The 21,803-nt window shown below is 45.9% G+C and overlaps 1 protein-coding gene across 4 annotated transcripts in view; it reads left to right on the top strand.

The window, feature by feature from the left end:
- Window positions 1–21,803, top strand: part of Myo5b (myosin VB) — a 295,975-nt gene that overhangs the window by 145,742 nt on the left and 128,430 nt on the right. For all 4 annotated transcript variants that reach the window (XM_029547256.1, XM_029547258.1, XM_029547257.1 and 1 more), the window contains exon 5: window positions 13,577–13,733. In XM_029547256.1, the coding sequence (XP_029403116.1) occupies window positions 13,577–13,733 (157 nt within the window). The remainder of the gene's footprint in view (window positions 1–13,576; window positions 13,734–21,803) is intronic.

Raw genomic sequence — 21,803 nt, forward strand, 5'->3', positions numbered from 1 at the left:
ATGTGCAAATCCTGACTCATCCCATCCTCTGCCACACTGCCCCTAATTAAGGAACTGGGAAATCCTTAGGACTTGGCTTTACAACTGAGGAAAACAAGGCTCAAATAAGTGACCAAATTTACCCAAATTGGAAATGTCCATCTTAAACACTCTGAAGAAAGGCCATTGTGTCACCATTAATGTCACTGATGGTGACTGGGTATGTTTTTGTGGACCTCCCACACACACTTATGGTCTTGTCCATTTTCCCTGTAGTTCTGTTGGATTCCTCAGCAGAGGTTATCTACCAATCACTGTCCTTCTGCAGGCTCATCTCTCATCTGTGCGTTGGAGCTGCTGGCCCTCTTCAGGCTGTGATACATGTGCTCTGGCTGGACCACTCTTTCCTACAAACATCTCAAGAAATAAACTGGACAAACTGACTAACATTTAGTTGCCTGATCCAGAAAGACCATCTGCCTTGTCCAAGGGCAACTTTGAAGCTGTGGGAAGTGTCCTTACCACATACTCCTCATACTCCTCTGGGTTTGGCAGTGGATGGGTCAGAGGGAACAGGATCTTGAACCCCCCCCAAAAAAAAATCAATAAAGCTTTGCTGTGTAGAGAGAGTGAAGGACCATTAGCTGAGGGCAAATTAGGGCTTTAAATGGGATAGAATAGATAATACAGTGAGTCTGGAGTCTTGTGTTACCCAACTCTGTTGTTTTCCTAATGCCTGTGTGTGTGTGTGTGTGTGTTCATATACGCATGCACTCACACATCCAGGTATTCATATGTATTCTATAAAAAGGAATGTGAGGCCGGGCAGTGGTGGTACACATCTTTAAACCCAGCACTTGGGAGTTCAAGGCCAGCCTGGTCTACAGAGTGAGTTCTAAGATAGCCAGGGCTATACAGAGAAACCCTGTCTTGGGGGGAAAAAAAGATAGTCCAGGAAGGTGAATCAACAGGAACACTGTTGGATACAGGCAAGATCTTGATTACACTCCCACCCAGCAGACTAGTGATAGATTTTGTTTTACTTTGATTAATGTTGTCTGATTTTTGCCAGAGGCTGTTAGCATGAAGTTCAGCCCTTGACCTAAGTGTTGTATCCTCGTGTCTTTGTCACCTTAAAACTTAGTTCTGGGTGAAGAGGGGTGCTATGAAGAGTGGAGAGATGGAGGTGGCTCTTCTTGACAGCATGTTCCAGATGGGACCCACCAGATATTATCCAGATCTTGTGTGGGTGAGAAAGGAGAACCTTAATTTTAGTTTTGTTAGATAGGTATCTGAGATTTGGCAAGTTTTCCTGCTAGTCTAAGGAATGATTAATTTGCTTTCTATTATTGGGTCTCTTCCAGCTCATTACAGTGAAGCTGTTTTGCAGATTCGGATCACTTTATGGATCGAATTCATTTGTGACCTGGGATCCATAGTCTAGGGACATTGTACCAAAGAGAACAGTGACTAAGTGAGCTCTATTGATGAATAGCACTGATGTATGTGGGTTCTGCGCCTGCTTTGAGCTCTGCCGTTACATGAATTATCAACCGAGCCTTCAGGCTGCTGTGCATCTACTTGGATACCTCAGTGAGAAGCAGGCATTTCACAGAGATGCTACTCCAGAGGTTGGATGCATGATATAGTTGAAGGATCTTGGCATGATGGGAGGAAAGAATGCTGGACTTAAGATCTCTGGCTTGGGTTCTACAAGTCTGTGTGGCTCTCAATTGTTTTTCCACTTAGACATGAGAAAAGAGGCGGTTGTAAGAGAAGACCCCTGGAGGGAGAGATGTCCACTTTTAGGAGAATTTTCAACATGGTGTTCCAAAGATGATCTTTTGTGTTTGGCTTCAAGGAAGGAGCAGGGGACAGAGATAGCAAAGGAAGAATTGTCACAGCAAGATGTAAGAAGGAAGTGTTGGGAGTGTGGGCTGAATGCAAGTGCCAGTAGTCCTGTTTGGTTCAACCAGAAGGGTCTTGTGCTACTCATTCTTGGATGATGAATAAAGCTTGCCTGGTCGGGTCCATGGCTATTCGCTCTCTGGCTCTTTGTTGTCTCCTCACTCTACCCTGGACTTCCCAAGCCTTGACAGCCCACATGGAATTCCCTGGGTTCTCACTGTCTAGCATCATGCTATAGACAACCTGGTATGTTAGTCTGAGCCATGGGATCTGCAGGTCCCTGCTGAGGATTCACAGCACAGAATACAGTGGAATCCTGACCCAGATCCACACTACAGGCAGACTGAGCCACCAAAATTGAGCTGACCTTTGGTGAGGTCAGACCAGATCCTTCCTGGTGCCACAGTCACTCTCACTGGTTGCTCCTGGGCTAATGCTGATGTGCTAATGGTAACCAAAGTGAAAGGGGCATGGGCCATGTTGAAGCTGAGGCTGAAGGTAGAGAAGAGAAGTTTCTAGACTTAAAAGTTAGCTGCTATATAATCCGTGGTCAGTGTGGACATGGTTCCTCTCTTGGGGTCTTGCTGCTTAAGGTTAGAGAAGTGTACATCCATTGTCCTTCAGCCCCTAGTTCTGTGTTCTCTGATAATCCAGAGACACTTCAGTCTACCCCAAACCTCTGCTGGAGGCAGAGATTAGTGCTCTTCCTGTGCAGACTGTGGGCTCCAGACTTCTTCCTGCAGGCCTTGCAGAGGTTCCACCATCCTCACTAGCTTACTGTTTCTCCAAGAAGAGTGGAGTTATCCATCTGCCATCACATACCATCTCAAGGATCTCTTGGTCCCTTAGTTCCCAAAGCCATAATGGAAACACACTCAGATCTGATAAGCCAATGAGAAAACGAGGTTCAAGCACTTGTTCAGCATGAGTCTTGTTTCTTTGCCCCGGAGTGTCTCCTTTCCTCACTGTGAAAAGGGAGGATTTTCACAGGAAGATGTAGGAAGGAAGTGTGGGAGTGTGGGCTGAATACAAGTACCAGCAGTCCTGTTTGGTTCAACCATAAGGATCTTGTGTTTGAACCACACCCAGGAATTTGCTTGCTTGGGACCTTTCTATTTTATCTGCCTCTAGAACATTCAAAAGGGTTTGGGCTGGAAAGCTATGTCATAGGTGAGAGTTCTAAGGCTGGTGTATGCATCTGTTCATGGAGAGAAAAATCTATTGCATTTTTAAAATTCTATAGGCAACACAGATGAGGGAACATTTATCCTTGCGGTTGAATGAAGTCTACAGCAGCATTCAATATCAGGCTTAATACTATTCATAATCACTGCTCATAATCATGGAGCTGCATAATTTAGTCATAAATATCAAATAGCTGACATGAATGGGTGTAATTAGCAGTGCTTTTTCATACCCAAGCAATAGTTGAGGGTTCTTTTTTCACCCCTAATATCTATTCGCCCATTGTGAAATATTTGAGTGCCAACAGTGTAGTAGACATGCAGTAGGTGGTTCACAAATGTGTCTTTGTGCTCTGTACCATTTAACCATCATCATGTGTCCTGAACAAGACTTTTTAGCTCCTGATACCACCATATGCTAAGCATCTGTCCCCCTGCCCCACCCCACAAGCCTTCGGGGTCTCAATGATTTCAGTGGTTGAGGAAACTTTCTGGTCCATGAGTCTGGGGACTTTGGGGGTGACTGGATAACCTCAAATGTGAGAGCCTTGCAGCAGCTGCATGAAAGGAATGGGGGGGGGCATAAACACTGGTTCTCTTGAACTAGTCCTGTAGCCTGTGAAGTAGATACCCTAAAACAACCCAGCATAGTTAGCTTCGGGCTAGGGTTTCAAGTTGTACCACCATATCTGGTTACATTTAAACTCTGAAATTCAACAATATAAATCCAGTTAATGACGAAGCTGCTTGATTTCCTAGTTGAGTGATAACAGCTTAGAAAGAAAAGCAATGACAGCTTTGTCTGAAGCTGGGAAGAGCAGTTACTGCCCTTTCCAATTAAGGACTGTTTAGTTTCCTCAAGCCAGGTTTTCAGCTGTGTTAGTTACATTGTATACAGGCTACCGTAGACAATAAAGAAGTTACACTGTGTCCGAATCATTTCACTTGCCTGAGCCTATTCACACAGTGGCTCACTAAGTAGTTACTAACCCATGGCAGAATAATGGAGTCTCTTGTGGAATTTAAAAATCCATCCCCAGGTCCCAGCCTACAGACTGTGATTCTACTGGTCTGATGTAAGGACCATCATAAGTATATCATAATACATAAGTATTGGCCATGTCCACCCTGGTTGGAGAATCTCAGAAGTGTGTCTAGCCTTCGGATGTAGGGTCTGACATTGTCAATTACAAAGCTCATAGTTTTAACCAAGTTATTGAGGTTTGTTGTGCCTGCTGGTGTTGCAAAAAGCAATCTCAAAATATTTTAAGTAAGTTTTCAATTGTATTTCAGGCTGCATTCATAACTATCTTGGACACTTTAATCCCAAGGATACAACTTAGATTTGCCTACTAGTAAGCAATTTATTTTCTATAGAGTTGTCAGAGGCCATTCTCTGTCTGCTCTGGACATTATGCTTCTCAGTGACCATTGTCTGTGCTCCGCCACCGTTTGTACCTACGCATCACCTCTGCCAAGACTAATCTCTGGGTACAGGTTATGAAGCATCAGCGTCCTAATGATGTCTCAAACACGAGTGCGTTGATGAGGGCCTGGACACACTCAGATGAGTCTTTGGAAGTGTTTCCCCAGAAGCAGTGAGTGGGGGTGGACTAAGAGCATGAACGACATTGACAAAGATGACTCATGCCGTGGTGGTGCATAAAGGAGAGAGGATGAAGAGTCGAGCTGAGAGGATGTGTTCTAAAAATACCAAGGCAGTACAGCCATCCTGATTTCATGCAGGAAGAAAGAGAAAGAGAGGTTCCAAGAATCTCTCTTCTTTCTGCCTTGGGAAGTCAAGGAGAAGAGCAGAAGTGTTGGGGAACTGAAGAATTCCTCTCTGGACATAGAACCTTTGGGCAGCTCCATATCCAATTGCCCAGGAGACAGGTATAGTACAGGTGTGACTATCGGGACAGGTCGGGGGTGGGCAGTGGGTTAGTTTCATGTCTGTTGCTGTGATAAAATCTCCTGACACACTTAGGGGGAAGAGGAATCATTTCTGCTTACAATTCCACATTTTAGCCCATCATTGTTGGAGAAGTCCAGGCAAGAACTTGAGGCAGGTAGTCATAGCACATCCAAGAGTGGGGAGAATAAATGCAGTCATGTTCATTTACTTTCTTGTACACAGCTTGACGTCTCCACTTTTATATGGTTCAGGATGCCCTATCTGGGGAGTGGTGCTGCCCACAGTGGTCTGGGTCTTCCTATATCAGTTAACTTAAGACAGTCTCTCACTGGCATGTCCACAAGGCAACCCAATATAGGCAGCCATCCCTGAGACTCTCATGTAATTCTAGGTTGTGTCACATTGATAAGTAAAGCTAACCATGGCAGGTGGTATCTGAAAATGATAACTTGTAGGTCGTGGATATGTAGGGAAAGGTGAGCTTACCTAAGGGGTCACCTGGAGAAGGGAGAGTGATGTCACAATTTATCTTCTGGGTGGGGGCAAAATTTAGAAGATGGAGGGATGAAGCAGTCTGTAGGAAAAGAAAAATCTTGTATTTTATTGCCTGGTCAAAGGAAGCCAGTTGTAGCCAGGAAGAACTTGTGTTTTGGGTGGATTTAAGTTCCCTGGAACTAGATTCCAAATGGATAGCTGAGGCTGGGCGGTGGTGGCGCATGCCTTTAATCCCAGCACTTGGGAGGCAGAGGCAGGGGGATTTCTGAGTTCAAGGCCAGCCTGGTCTATAGAGTGATTTCCAGGACAGCCAGAGCTACACAGAGAAACCCTGTCTCAAAAAAACAAAAACAAACAAACTAGGTCGCTGGCTAAGGAGAGGTCATTTTGCTCTAGCATATCTTTCCCTGTGAAGTAGTTCCAGGACCGAATGAAATAGCTTATTACATTTATTATACATATGTGTCACCATCACCACCAGCCAGTGACACAACCACAATAAGCCTGTAAAGCCCAAAGTCACAGCAAATGTTCCCCTGTTTCTTATGATCACCCCAAAGGATTTTAGCCTCACACTGTGCTTTAGAAGTCAGCAAATGGTAAGGAATACACCCCAGAACTCAATGACTGCCTAGGTCTGGAGCCACAGAATAAAGGATCAACAGGATCAGCCCCTTGCTCTGTGCTGCCATAGAAGATGCTCTGTGTATCAGTGGGGTGTTGACAATGTAATTAAAGAGTAGACAGCAAGGAAGAGTAGATTGATTATCCCTGGGATAAATAGAATATTTCCTGACACTCGTGTTTGTAGATGATTTGTCACTCTAGAGAGAATAGAGTGGCTGAACCCCATATCAGAGCTGATGAGTCCTCTCTGTGCTTTGACAAAATGAGATGTCCTCTCACTCCTGATTTACAAGTAGGCTGGGTACTAGGAATCTAAGCATATGATGCTCTCACTTCATCTTCTCACTGCCAGTTCAGAGATTTAGATTTGTGCCCGTCTGAGACCCCACACAGTTAGCCCCATCCCTGCCACGAGTGGCCCATGGGGACAGGATCACCAGATTGGTTTTACAGGAAGGAAAGTGCACACGTTTAAGGGGTTCTGGCTTTGAGCTCAGCATTTGCCACTGTATATAACTACAAGGCTGCAGGCTGTACTCATAGCATAGTCCCAGGTGCTGGACTGTCCATCTAAGACCTTTTATCTGATGCTCTTTATCATGAGACTTAGGCTTTAGGGCACTAGGCCAATGGTTAACACCTTAGTAAATTGTGGAGTACGTGCTGTAATGATGCAGTGTTTGGCCAAAGAAGTTGACAGTGAGCCAGTCAGTGCTGAGGATGCCTGACATGTCACCTAGTATTAGGGCTAGATTCGCTAACACTGCTTCATTATCCTAGAAAGAGATGGTCATAAGGAAGATATGGCATAGACCAAGGAAGGTTGGACAGAGACAGAAACTTGTATTCTTTCTCTCTTGTTCAGGCACTGTAAGCACATTCTTGGACCTACTCAGCTTCTGGTTTCTCTTAAGAGACAAAGCCTGAGACCTGTTGATTTTATGGCTACTAAGTGTGAGATGCATGACTAAGGGCTTTGCAAACACCCGGGCATGATGTTAATAGGCTAGTAATTAAATTAAAAAGCAGCTGTACATGAGGCGTTATGAGGCATGAGGTGATTGAGCACCAGGCATTAAAAGCTCCGAGATGAAAAGTGGGTAATTGGTTTGATCTAGGAAAGCATCCGGCTGCCATGGCGCAGGAGGGAATGGAGGGCAAAGCCCTGCTGTGGTGTGGATGTAGTCAGTAGGGAGAAGAGTGGCAGGCAGTGAGGCCGAGCAGAGGCGCTGGGTGGCCTAGGATTTTGAGCCCAGTGGGTTGTGGCTCTTCTTTAGAAGCCAAATGATGCTACTGGAAGACTTAACAGCAAGGGGTAGTAGAGCCTCATCGGTTTTAGAAAGTCACGTCACATGCATATGGCAAAGGGCAAGAGTAACAGGCTAGATAGTTGCAGACCAGTGCCTGCAGATAATGACAGGCCTGAAGTTTACAGAGAAGAGGGAGGTTGTCCTGGAGGTAAAGGATGTTCTGGTTTAGGTTCTGAGGGGAGGGACGGTTCACCAACATGGAGGTTTCTGTGTTCTAGGCTGAGGGGTTGAGTAGAGGCTAGGTGGCCTGCATAAAGAAAGCCTTGTCTCTCTCTTTCTATCTGCTCTCCCTGGGTCTTGATATCCGGGGCCCTAAGGATTTAAGGCTAGTGCCTGGAACTCTTAGATCAGCACCACGCATGCTAACTGAAGTGGCTGGCAGAGCATTGAGTGGGAGGGTGGGAGATGCCAGAGGTGCCACATAAGTGTGGGTGGAATGCCTGTCTTGAGTCACAGCCAGGTTGCTTGCTTGTGAGTCAGATCTCCAGAGCAGACCCCAGGTCTCTCTCTCAGCTCAGAGATGACTTAAGCAGGATTTCTCTTTGGCTCCTGTATGCATGTTGGTGACCGGGAGATCATGGGTAGCAAATTACTCTGTAAGAAGTCCAAACAGAACAACCCTTCAAGAAGGGATTGATAACAAACTCCACCTGTTCCTTGGCTGACCTTTAGATGCACATATCTAAACAACCTCATGCATCATCATCTGCACCCACCTGGATGGTGGGCAAGAGACAACACTTAGCTTAAAGTGCTGCAAAGGGAAACATGGAGGAAAAATGACAGTCTTAAAAGCAAGTCTTACCCCTCATGAGTCTAAGAAGAGGGTGACCTGGGGTGAGTTGTGACTAGAGGCCAATGTATATGACATTGCTAGGCATTAGAGATGGGTATATATGCTGATGTCAGGATTAGAGGCAGGTGTTTATGCTGGTGTTGGGCATTTTGCCAGAAGATGCAGAAGAGCTGAGCTGCATATCTCAGAATCCTCTACTCTTGTGTGAGGCCTTTCAGGGCATTTCCTGTCTGCAGTACTGAATGTCACCCTAGAGACAGCTTGGACCTTGGCTAACATCTAGATGCGAGATTTCTTGGCCATGGTTTGCCTTCTCTAACGGAAATTTTACTGGAGCAGGAGAAAGGGATTTATTGAAAAGCAGATTGACTCAAGTTACATCTAAGTCATCTCTATAAGTGGGCTGAGTAGCCGGAGCCAACATTGCTTGTATTTTTGGAGGATGTTGTGTTGAGATCTATATTTATGCATGTATCCTCACGCCCATCCCCAAATGACCTAAAATAGGGAACTAGTCTTTTTCTTAGTCACAGCTCCTAATAACATATTAGTTGTAGAATTGCTGAATGTCAGTAATGGAGAGGCTTACATGGGAACGCACACTGCAGTTTTCTACCTAGAGATGAAAAGACAGGATGCCATGCAGCAAGGACTGTAGCCAGTGTCACATGAAATGTGGCAACATATTAGAAGTGGAATAAAACAAATGGCTCTCAACCTGAAGAGATGAGAAATAATGTCTTCTGAGAAGCCTAGGGTAAAAGGGAGTCCCCCAGATACAGTCCTCGGGAGTATACACTGCACATAGACAAAGTGGGCAGTGTGACTGATTCACAAAAACATCATATAATTTTGTAGGCAGATAAGCAGTGAACAGAGTTTTCTCTGTAACATGGTGGAGTGGCTTACAGAACCAGTCAGAACTTGGGCTCACAATGAACACTTTGTTTGTTTGTTATTAAATATTTTATTTATTTACATTTCAAATGTTATCCCCTTTCCCAATTTGCTCCCCCAAAACTCCTTATCCCATCCCCACTCTTCCTGCATCTATGAGGTTGCTCCCCTACCCGCCCACTCACCACTCTCACCTCCCTGCCCTTGTATTCCCCTACACTGGGGTATTGAACCTTCACAGGAACAAGGGCCTCTTCTCCCATTGATGCCCGGCAAGGCCATCCTCTGCTACATATACAGCTGGAGCCATGGGTCCCTCCATGTGTACTCCTTGGTTGGTGGTTTAGACCCTGGGAGCTCTGGTTTGATGATATTGTTGTTCTTCCTATGGGGTTGCAAACCCCTTCAGCTCCTTCTGTTCTTTCTCTTAACTCCTTCCTCCATTGGGGACCCAGTGATCAGTTCAATGGTTGGCTGTGAGCATCCACCTCTGTATGTGTCAGGCTCTGGCAGAGCCACTCAGGAGACAGCTGTATCAGGCTCCTGTTAGCATGCACTTCTTGGCATCCACAATAGTGTCTGCATTTGGTGACTGTATATGGGATGGATTCCCAGGTGGGACAGTCTCTGTATGGCCTTTTCTTCAGTTTCTGTTTCACATTTGTCTCCGTGTTTGCTCCCAAGAGTATTTTGTTCCCCTGTCTAAAAGGGACCAAAGCACCCATACTTTGGTCTTCCTCCTCCTCGAGCGTCATGTGGTCTGTGAATTGTGTCCTGGGTATTCTGAGCTTCTGGGCTAATACCCACCTATCAGTGAGTACGTGCCGTGTGCGTTCTCTTGTGATTGGTTACCTCACTTGGGATGGTTAATGCACCAACTTGTTAATGGCCTCAGTGTTAAATTGTAGTAGGGTCCTTATGCTCAGCTGAGGACCCTGAACTTGATCTGATGAGGAGCTGATAGCTATTTAAGTTTTTGAAAAAGGAAAAATGTAATTAGAGCATCAATTTAGAAAGTTAATCTGGCAAGGGTGTAAGGATAAATTAGAGGCTTCAGTACCAAATCAAGGCAGCCACTCAGAACAGCTTAAGGCTCAAGGATCTCAGTCTTAAGAGACGCTGAAATGATTGGCTAAGTTAACAACCGGGTGCAGAGTTAGTCCACCAGTAATACAACTGAGTTCCAACTCAATCTATTTTAATGTCTGTGCCCTGAATTCCGGTCCTGAGTCGGGAGGACAGCTAACATAGGAAGAACCAAGCGGAAGGTGCTATTGTCCCATCATTCTGTGGGTGGATGCACAGTAGTGCACATACCTCACAGTCTATTCAAAGGAACTTGGTGGTCTAAGAAGTGGGTTTATCTCACCTGAACCTATGTGGAGAACCTGTCCTTATAGTCACCAGATTGATCAGTTACTTCCAGTAGTTGTCACTAGAAGGACACATCTAGAAATGGTGTGTGTGTGTGTGTGTGTATGGTGTGTGTGTGTGTGTGTATGGTGTGTGTGTGTGTGTCGTATGTGTACAGTGTGTGTATGGGTGTGGGTGTGTATGTGTGTGTATGTATATGTGTGTATGTGTATATGTCTGTATGTGTATGTATATGTGTGTATGTATTTATGTGTTTGTGTATACACTAACTTCCTCAGTTGTTCTCCAACTCCTTCTTTGGGACAGGACCTCTCCCTAACTTTGATGCTCACCCATTGGTTAGAATTGCTGGCCAGCCAGCCTCAGGGCCACGCTTGGCCTTGCTTCCTCCATGCTGGGATCACAGGTGCACACACTTACGCAGCCTTTTATGTTCACACTGGGGATCCAAACTCCGGTCCTCACACTTGCGAAATGAGCACTCTATTGACAGAGCCTTGTTGCCAGAACAGGGCAAAGAGTTTTAAAGTTGAGGCCAGCCAGTTGTGATGTTGGTGAACTCCTGGCTGTGTCTGTGCCTCCTCCCTCTGCAACACTTATGGGTTTTTTGGTGATTTTACTACTTCTTCTTCTTCTTTTTTTTTTAATTCTTGACACTTGTCACATAAGATAGCCCTTTGTTTTTCCTTCTTGGCCACTTATCTTTGGCCGAGGCTGCTTGTCTCCTAAGGCATCTTACCTCTTGTGTGTATCATTCTCTCCTGAGCAGCGCACGCTCGGTTGTGCCTCAGTGTTGTGCAAAGTAGTTGGCACCTTGACACTGAGAGTGGGACGTGATAAGGATTCCTGCTTTGTGCCTTATTTGTCTTTGTCAAGGAAGGTCTTTTACCCAGATTCCTTCGCTGTTCAATTTCCTGTGTGTGCTATGCTGTGGCTGGAAGCCTGGGGCACTGACGTGTCCCCTCTCCGACCGAGCTATTCGTTCTGTGTTACACCACTGGATCCTTGTTAAATGGAACAGTATGCACCTCTTCACTCGGAGTGGCTCTCTGATAAGGACCAGGGTGCAGCATACCCTGCACTCACCCTCTTACTGTGGAATAAAAGCAGAACAAAGCTCCAACGTCTGGGATTACCCAGTCTGGTTCTTGTTACACACAGGAAGCTCTCAGGGTAACACCAGAAAAGAGAGGTGTCCCAAGTCACACAGAAATGATGGTTGCCAAGGTGTAAAGCCAGGCCGGGCTCCCAGCCATCTTGAATGCTTGTGTGTCTATCAGTTCTCTAAGGACCTGATGATAAGCATATGAAGAGCTGAGGTGACACCTAACGTTGTCTCTGAGGTCCAGTGTATATAATGTAAAGCAAACAAAACAAACAACAAATGGACGGACGTGGAGGCTGGAGAGACGGCTCAGCTTCTGAGAGCATTTGCTGCTCTTGCAGAAGAGCTGGATTTGGTTCCCAGCACCCATGGGGTGACTCACAAACATCTGTAACTCCAGTCCCAGGGGATCCTCTTCTGGCACCAGGCACACTCATGGTAAACATACATAAACCAGACAAACATCCACAATAAGTAAATAAGTAAGTACATAAGTAAATGAATTAATTAATTTTTAAAATGGAAGAAATGGGAGCCACATTTGTGGGCCTGTTTGGAAGGCTACCTTTTAGTGTTATGGGAGCGAAGAAAGAAAAAAATGGACACAGATAAGAGCAAAATAACTTAGAACAAAGAGGGATCTCAGATCATTGCCCAAGTACTAGGAAGGATTCTACATACATTTTCATATAGTTGGCTGGGTGTCCAATTTAATGATCCATATGTTCAACCGCATTCGCTCTCCATCCAGAGCCCCAAAGGTCCCTTTTTGAATGTCCATGATTGTGAGCTGAGATCTCGGGGTTCTGTGCTCATGGGGACTGAGTGGATCCAGGTTAGCCCACTCCCTGCTCCCGATCCTTCATAGCACTCACACCTCCAGCTGGCCTCTTCTCTCTGTCTCTCTCAAGTAGGACGGGTTCCTTTACATCGTCATCCCCTGTCCAGTTTCTCCGCATTGTCCCTGACCTAGAGATGACTGGTGGTTTTGTTTTGGTTTTGTTTTTTTCACTCGTACTGATAGTAACTAGCAAGGCAGGGTAGCCCATCATGGAGGCCTCTCAGTTATTGTCACTCTGCCTAGGAAAACGTAGGACCCAGCGTTAGGGATCCGGAGCTTTAAGCATGCCTCCATTTGGGAAAGGAGGGGATTGCATCCACCGAGCCCTAAGCAGTTGACTTTGAGTACATATGTGGTACCAGGCACTGTTGTCAGGGCCGACAACTAGAAGTGGAATGTCAGCCTTCCTCGTAGTTTTGTGAATGTAAGGGATGATGGTCCAGATTACTACTATTTAAACAATTTCTTACCCTCCGCTGTGTCCCAAATGTTTGTCATTCCTCTCTGCTTTGAATACCTCAGTTCCTTGGGGGCATAAAGACCTGCACCTTTCATTTCTTTCATTTCTTTCATTTCCTGCGTTGTCTTTTAAAAGAATAACTGTTGTTGTCCATCCTGTGTGAAGTATCCTCTTTTCCTGACTTGAGTTTAGTCTCTTGTCCCCTTTGCTGTGGTGAGGGTGGTAGCATGCCCTTTGTGCAATACATCTGTATAAACAAAATGTTCCAATCCACACAACTAACCTGCTAGCTAGACTCAATACAAGAGAAGACCCTTGTCCTTATCAGAAAACTTACAGGGAATTCAGTGGCACAGAGTAGGCCTGTTGGAAGAAGGAAGACAAAAGGATGTAGATGTTATTAGGATAATAGGCACTGTGTCCCTATTTGTAGGATAAGCTGCTGGGTACACCGTTCTTCCTCTTGGTGATGGAGGGCCTGTGCTGTTAGAAAACCCTGCTCAGATATGCCTTCTTCCTCCCATTCGCAGAGCTTATGTAGGCCTATGAGTGAGGGCAGACTTGACAGTTATCCACCTTTATTCCCTAAAAGATGCTTCTCACCAGGTCGGCCCGCATCAGAGTCCCTGGCAGGCAGCAGCACCTTGCCATGGCCAGCGACTGACTGGAGCTCTTTCCCTTCCAGAGATGAAAGGAACCAATCCATCATAGTCAGCGGGGAGTCTGGAGCAGGCAAGACGGTGTCGGCCAAGTACGCCATGCGCTATTTTGCCACCGTCGGTGGTTCAGCCAGTGATACCAACATTGAAGAGAAGGTCCTAGCATCCAGCCCCATCATGGAGGTAAAACCTTCCCAGGGAATCGCTGGGGGGTTGGATGTGGCGTGGGCAATGAAGAGAATCTCTGAAGCAGCTCACTTAGGTAGCACTGACACTCTACCTCTATCATGAGGGCGTGGTGGAGGTGCCTCTGAAACCCCGGGCTAAGGATAATCTGACCTGGTGGTGTGTGTCCTGCAGGGGCCCGTGTTAGGTCGACCGTCATCATGCTCTCTGTGTCCCTGGCCCCTGTGCATGCTGTAGTAATGGCCCCTGCCACCTGCTGTACCTTTGCTGTCTCCCCTTCTTGCTGCCATCGTATCTCTCTGCATGAGAAGGCAGCTCTCATGCAGGCCGAGGCGGATGAGTTGAAACAGGATCCTTTTTTGTCTGTCTTTGTGGAGAAGATGATAAAGGAGAGCCAGCACACCCATGACAATGTCACTTCTGCTGAAGACCTTTAGAAACAGTTACCGGAAACGGCATGAAGTAGCCAAGGCATGCCCTGTCTATTTCTTACCCTGTCTGGGTCCTGGCTAGGACATTATGACAGGAACCTGGGTTGAGTAGCCTCAGAGAACGTGTGTTCAGGCCAAAATTATTTCTAAACATTAGATCTTGCTGTAGCTAATAATGGTTTAGAGTCAAATCTGTCTGTCTGTCATCTACCTACCTACCTGTCATCTATCTATCCCTATCCCTATTCCTATCTCTATCACTGTCTGTCTGTCTGTCTCTTTCCTCTCTAAAGGGTTTATTCTGATAGAGTAGGACTAAATGTTTCCGTAGCCTTGTTCACTTTTGCCCCATTGTTTGAGTGTTTCCTTATTTTGCTGGCCAGGAGGCAGATGGGACTAATTTTGTTTTACATGGTAAATCAGAGCAGGGATCTGAAGCTGAAACCAGAGAAGAATGTCGCTCCTCACTGCATGCTTAGCTATCTTTTTAATAACCTTGCCTAAGGTTGCTAAAAAAGACCACTTGGCAAGGAATGATGCTGCCCATGGTGGACTGAGCCCTCCTGCAACAATTAATAATCAAGACAGTCTATAGCAGGCATACCCACAGACCAAGCTGATGTAGGTAATTCCTGAGGGGAGGATTTCCATTCCAATGACTCCAGGACACATTAAGGTGGCAATCAAAGCTAACTACTGCTCTCACTCTTGAAGCCAATGCTCTTTTTATTAGCAGGGTCACAGTCAGCTTACTCTTTCTCCAGCCTGGGCAGTCTATTTGTTTTATTTAGAAAAAAATATAGAAGTGTTTTGAAGAGGACAGGGCAAAAATGACACCCAGCCCAACCAAATACCATGCACATTTGTGCCTCTGCATTCTGTGTGCCAATCCCCTACCATCACCAACCTGACACCTGCAGGAGGGTGGTCTGAAGTGCTAAGGGACAGGAAGTGAAGGTGCTGATAAGCCACAGAAAAGAACTGACTTCCTGAAAGCTGGAGTCCATCCCTGAAAAGGCTCTGTGGCAAAAAAGGAGGGAAGGGTGCAGAGTAGGGGAGGGGTGCAGAGGAGGGGTGCAGAGTGGGGGAGGGGTGCAGAGGGGGGAGGGTGCAGAGGGGGAGGGGTGCAGAAGGGGGAGGGGTGCAGGGGGGAGGGGAAGCTGATGCTGACAGGAGCATGCACAGCCCCCATGGAAGTGGATTTGCCCAACAGACTGACCACCGAAGCCTGAAAGCACTTTAGATGCTTTGATAACTGTGCAAGTGACTATATAGTTGGAAATGGTTTCAATCAAGTTTTATGGAAAAGCAGATTCATTTTTTTCTGGGTATGTTGTTAGCATTCAGACAACTTTCTGGTTGTGGGGAAAGAACTGTGTTGCTAACAGTGTCTCCCTGGCTAGACTGATGTGCACCGAAAACATCTTCCCTGATAGTATTAGAGTCATCCTGTTGGTTCCAAGGGTAGAGGTTTCCTGACACGGAGACCCATAGACTCTTGGCACAGATGCCCTGTGATAAGGAAAAACTCCACCCCATTTTATGTTCCTTCCTCTCTGCTACTAATATGAACTTAACTCACTTAACTCTGGAGTTTTTTGTATTTTTGGTTTTTTAAATTTATTTATGTATGTGAGTATACTGCCACTGTCTTCAGACACACCAGAAGAGGGCATCGGATCCCATTACAGATGGTTATAAGCCACCATGAGGTTGCTGGAAATTGAACTCAGGACCTCTGGAAGAGCAGTCAGTGCTCTTAACCGCTGAGCCATCTCTCCAGCCCCTGTCGGGGGGTTGGTGATATTATTGAAGCTGCCCTTTTCAAAAGAGCGGTGGTAGTTCTTCTAGTTTGTGAGAGTCTTCAGATCAGTAACGCTGCCACTTTATTTTCCTGACGGGCAGGGCTTGTTTGTAAAAGTTTAAGGGACCTGCTCCCTAGGAACCCTCAGATGAACTTTACCTGTTCAGAACGTCAAACGAAGACCATATTGGGTTTTACAGCTGCTGTCTGATTTTAATAATCTGTAAGAAGGGTGTTGGAAAGTTAATTTTTATCTGCCCATTATGAAAAGGATCCTTGGTAAAGCTGAATGGAGCTCAGCTGGGAAGGAAACAGAAGCAGCCCAGTTGAGAGAAGATCTGGGTTTGCTGCGTGTTCTAGCCCCAGCCACCCAGACGAGTCATGGCAGCTGTGGATCTTCCCTTTGTGTCCCTCTCTCCTTCTGCTTTCGCCAACTGCAAGGGTAAATTTAGTCTCTCAGGTCAGGTTTTTGGTTATTTAAACTAAATTTCTACCTTCAAAACTGTCCTTCCTGCCGGGCGTGGTGGCGCACGCCTTTAATCCCAGCACTTGGGAGGCAGAGGCAGGGGGATTTCTGAGTTCGATGACAGCCAGGACTATACAGAGAAACCCTGTCTCGAAAAACAAAAAAAAAAAAAAAAACTGTCCTTCCTGCTGAGTGACAAGAGACTGCCTGTCCTCTAAGAATTCAGAAGCTAGCTTCATTGTTCTTATATAAGTTAGACCATACGGTCGATAGAGTTGAAGGTGCTTTTACCAAGGAGAGCTTTCATTTACACCGGTGCTTTGGAGCGGGTCGGGTGCATTGGTACATGCCTTTATCTTAGCACTTGGTGACAGAGGTTGGAGGGTGACAGAGCTTGGCTTTACAGAGTTTGAGGCCAGCCAGGAGTACATAGAGAAGCCTTGTCTCAAAAATTTAAAAAAATAAAATAAAGAGGAAAAACAAAAAGGAAGAGAGAAAAAAAAAAACCTGATTACTGTCTGGGAGGCTCAATAAAACTTCGGACGCTGGACTGCACATCTGGAGTTTCTGATTCAGGAGGTCTAGAAAAAAGACCAGCACTCTGCATTTCTCATGAGCAGAGTAGTGATGCTTCTGATCTAGATACACCATTGCAGAACCCTCTACCTGTTATAAAGACGAGGAGGGGCCTCTGATAGTATGGACAATGACAGAATCCCTGTGGTTCTGTGGCCAGCTGGCATTCCACATCCTGCTGTAGCTGACACTCCACATCCTGATACATTGTCTCCAGTGTTTTTGTGGGGATTGGAGCATAACCATGTCTTTAAGTTTAAGTGAACTTAATATCCACAGCATGCAGTAAGCATATTTTAGCATTTACTGATACTTTGTTCTTTTTATGGCTGTATATCCCATTGTATACATTCACCAGGATTTGTTGAGCCATTTCTCTCTTGATGGGCATGTGGTTGTTTCTGCCTTTTGCCTATTGTGGATACTCTTCCTATGGGCGTTGATGTGGAAGTTATCGATTTAAGTCCCTGCCCTGGGAATACTTTTAAGTTATTGTGGTTACTAATAATTGAAAGTGTGCACCATTCGTTACAGACTGAGTAGGTGGCTGCGTTCTGTGAGCAGGATGCTTGGGCATGCTAGAAACATAACAACATGCATTCCCCCAAAAGACCAAGATATGCTTAACTGCTGGGGTCTGGATGAGGAGGAGTGTAGATATGAACTACCCTCATTATGATTGTATACAAATATATCATTGTTTGAGCCCCAGACATTAACTCTCTGCCTTTGTGCAACTTGCTTCTTTGGAAACCATCAGCTTAAGCACTCAGGGCTCCTCCCCTCAATTGTGAGCCATTGGTGCTATCTTTGGGGGGGAGCTTGAATTTGGTTGTGTCAAGGGGGGCAGCAAAATTAGGAACCCTGGCTGGAAAATCCCATGTTACCAACAGAAAATGAGAAACTTTTACTCTACCAAAAGTGAGTACAACTTTTCAAATGTTCCAGGTTTAGCCTTCCTATGTGTCAGGAAGTCATCTTGTGGCTCCTCCAAGTGTCTCAGGAGCAGCTGATTACTGGCTATTCGACCCAGTCTCTGGGAAGAGTCCCTGCTCACCCCCAAGCAATCAGTTACTGTGGCATGTCTCCTTGCTTCCACTGCAGACACTTCCCGGGGAGGCAGAGAACTGGGCGTAGTCTGCCCAGTTACCACAAGTACCAGTAGGCTGGACTGAGTGGCAGCTGTTGAATTATGCAGACTGGAGGCTGGGCTGGGATTGGCTGGGGCAGATTGGTGTGATTCGTTGGCAGTGCACTCTGACCGGTTTTCTTAACAGCCTGAGAGCATCCTAGGAGAGATTCATGCCTAAATCTGTACTGATTAGGAGAACATTGCTAATCAGGAGACCAGGGAGGAGGCAGGAACAAAACCCAAGTCCAGGCTATGGGATCATGGAACCAGACAGAAGACCCTAAAAGGCATGGAATCTTCCCCTACTGGAAGGAGAAAGGTTGGCACTACAGTGTAACAAATATGATTAAAAAATAAATAAAAGACCAAAGGTGTGAGTTTTAGGATTTTTATCTTGATTGTTGTTTTTAAAACTGGCTGCAGCTGTTTAACCAATTCAGACAAGAATCCTACATGCCTTACATCCATGTTCTTATGCAACCTTACATTTAGCCTCTCCAACATTGTCTATTTTAGACTCTGCTGCCCGTTGTCCCCACTGTGTTTTCTCCACTGGGAGACTTCTGCTGTCTGTGGGATTCACTGCAGCTTCCTCTTTCTCAGCCTTTACCACTCTGCTGGCAGGCTGCACACTCCCTCTCTTGTGCTTCTGTGCAACTCCTGTCTGCTTCTCTGTTGTGTAACCCAATATTAAAATTACCCATTGTGTTTCTGTATATTACTATACAATCTACATTGGAACGTCTATTCAAATTTCACATTTCTGTATGCATAAGCAGCAAAGAACATACTGTGGTTGTCTGTCTGTCTGTCTTGTCTGTCTCTTTGTTTGTTTTGTGCCAAGGTACCATTCTATAGCCCCAACTGGCCTGGAACTTGCTGTGTCGACCAGGCTGGCCTTGGTTTCTCCTGCTTCTGTCTCCCAAGTGCTGAGATTAAAGATATGAACCATCACCACCACATCTGGCCTGTGGTGATGGATATAGTGTCTGTTTTACCAAATAAGACATTTGAACTTCTGAAATTTGAGACTGTAAATTGGAACTTGACATTCATTCATTGACAATGGTGACAGTAGATTGTGTCTTATAATCTTCCACAAACTGGCTTTTGCTGATTGCTAACCTGTGTTTAGCCTATTCAGTTGTCTGTGTGTTTTAAGAGTGGTGAAATGTAAATGTGTTGCTGTTGTTTTGACAGCACTGTAATAGGCTGGCCCCTGGGCCTACTACATACAGCACATTACCAGGAGGGCCAGACCATCTCCCCAGTACTGTGTGTTGCAGCCAACAACGGTCATGCTGGGGCCTGTTAATCCATCGGAATTCTAAGATGGTGGTGGTCATACTCAGTTGCCATACTTGTATTCACTAGTGGGAAACCCACACAGAGAGATTTTAACTGTGTGCATAGCCACTCTAACATGTTGCGGGGGGGGGGGGGGTGATGTGACTGCAGGGTTCTTTACTTTGAGAGCCCATCAGGTGCAGCCACGTGGGAGCTTAGGTCCAGGGCTGATTCTTTGCTGTTTGTAGTGTGGCTTGGTTCTGAAGGCTACCTTCCTTCTTCCCTTTCTTGGGAGGGTAGAATGAGGATTGGTGCTTCTGCAGTCTGTCTTCCACAGCCCTCCACCCTGCCAACTGAGATAAGGAAGGCTTCATTGGGGGCCTGGGGGACAGCATGCAGGACTGTGATTCCATGTAGTCTGAATCCAGACTTGAGGACCCAGGTATACTTGAAATTGATTGCTTCCCAGCCATATGACCTTGGGCAAATTATTTGACCTTCACAAGCCTGTATCCCTATAAGTAGATGGACAGTGATGGCTGTCTCTCAGAGTCCTTGTCCACTTTAACTGACCCAATAAACAGCCCAGGGCCTCGTCTTGGAGACCTGGGAAAGGTTAACTTTGGCCAACATTATAGAGTACAGTCAGTTTCTCCATCTTCAAAACAGAGCTACCTTACTAAGTGTGACTGCCTGCCATTGTCCTGTGGAGCTTAAGAGTAATCTGAGCTGGCGACTTAGAAGCCCACCGATGTAACTGTACACCCATCCTTTCCTGGAGGAATGGTGGGGTGTGTGCAGGGCCCAGAAAGAGGCATAGTAGGAGATTTCTTCTGGCCTGTCGGGTCAGAGAAGGGTTGTCTGCCTGCCTTCAGGTTTGGATTTGAACAAGAAGGGCTGGTGGGTATGGGGAACTGTGGGAAGAGTTCCAACACAGGGAACAGTGTAGGTGAGTCTTGTGAGACTGGGGAGAGCTAACAGGGCTGTTGGAGAAACAAAAAAGAAGTGTTCTGGTTTTTAGAGCCGGGGACCGAGTACTAAGTAACGAAAGGCAAGGCTGGTGGGCTACTGCCCCTGTGTATGTGGCTGTGCTGAGACTCAAAAACTAAAGGGGAGTAGAAGCCACTGAAGCATTTGACACCAAGAATAGAATCAGGTTCACAATTTTCATGGATTGTTCTGTTCATCAAGAGGAATGTTGACTGCAGGATGCAGGGTCAGACATAAGAAATGTATATAAAGAGAGTTGACATTATCTAGGACAGAGACGAAGGTGATGTGGGCCAGGTCCATGCATTAGGACAGAGAGATAACAAATGTGTTTGGTCATAGGACATCACTTTGAAAGCATGGGGTGTGCATGGGTCGAACGGTGTGGGAGAACCACTTCCCCAGCAGGAGAGGGAGGAATTGGCTTGGCTTGGCTCACCTCCAGGGCAGGAGCAGTGGTGGTTGTCCTCATGAAGGGTGAGAGTGCTAGAAGTCACTCTCAGGTCTGGAAAGCAGTGGAGATGAGCCTTCACCTCAGAGGCCAGCTGGGATTTGAAACTTGCAGACTGAAGAGCTTGGACGGTTGGTTGGACTTGACTGGCCTGGACTAGAGGACGGGTTTGAATCTTTTTTTCAACCTCTTGGCATTTCATATTTTCTAGACCACTAAAAAGTTGCAGTGGGATTTTCCAAGTCTTTTCACTACCTAAAAAAAAAAATGTGAATAAACAAGAGATTAAAATAAGAAAAATCCATTATTGGTGTGTTAGTCGTATGTCTTATAGAAACCAAACTGTCCTATGAGACCAGTTATTGAGTGATTGATTTTAAAGAGTATTATGGGCTGGATGTGATGGCACACAACTTTAATTCAAGAACTGAGGAGGATTGCTGTAAGTGGGAGACCAGACTGGCCTACATAGCAAATTCCAGGCCAGTTGGAGCTACTTAAAGACCTTGTCTCAAAAATGAAATATTTGTACTGTTGAATCTGTGGCCTTGCTGTTTAGGAAATGACCCTAGTGTGGGTGGCTTCCCGACCCTAGTGGGTGGTCCTGTCATTTGGTGGCCTTTCTAGGAAGTGCCATTCACCAGTGTGGGGGGTAGGTGTGGGACAGCATTTGGTTGTCTGATTGCATGAGTGGTGGAAGTAGATTAGGCACAGCAGTTGGTATTCTCTCTCAGAACTGTGGGCACTGATTTGGTAGCTCCAGAGCATCAGAGCCAGGGTCTCTGACTCTCTGGGCCTTTGCTTCATGGGCCCAGGGTGACTGGATTAGTTGTCACGTGTATTCTAGACAGAAAGGGGGAAGAGGAGGAGAGAAATGGTGGGTTAGACTACCCCTTCCCTGGCAGTCAACTTATTTGTTGAGTAGCCTTC

Source organism: Mus pahari, chromosome 15, assembly GCF_900095145.1.
Source record: "Mus pahari chromosome 15, PAHARI_EIJ_v1.1, whole genome shotgun sequence".
Lineage (NCBI taxonomy): Eukaryota > Metazoa > Chordata > Mammalia > Rodentia > Muridae > Mus > Mus pahari.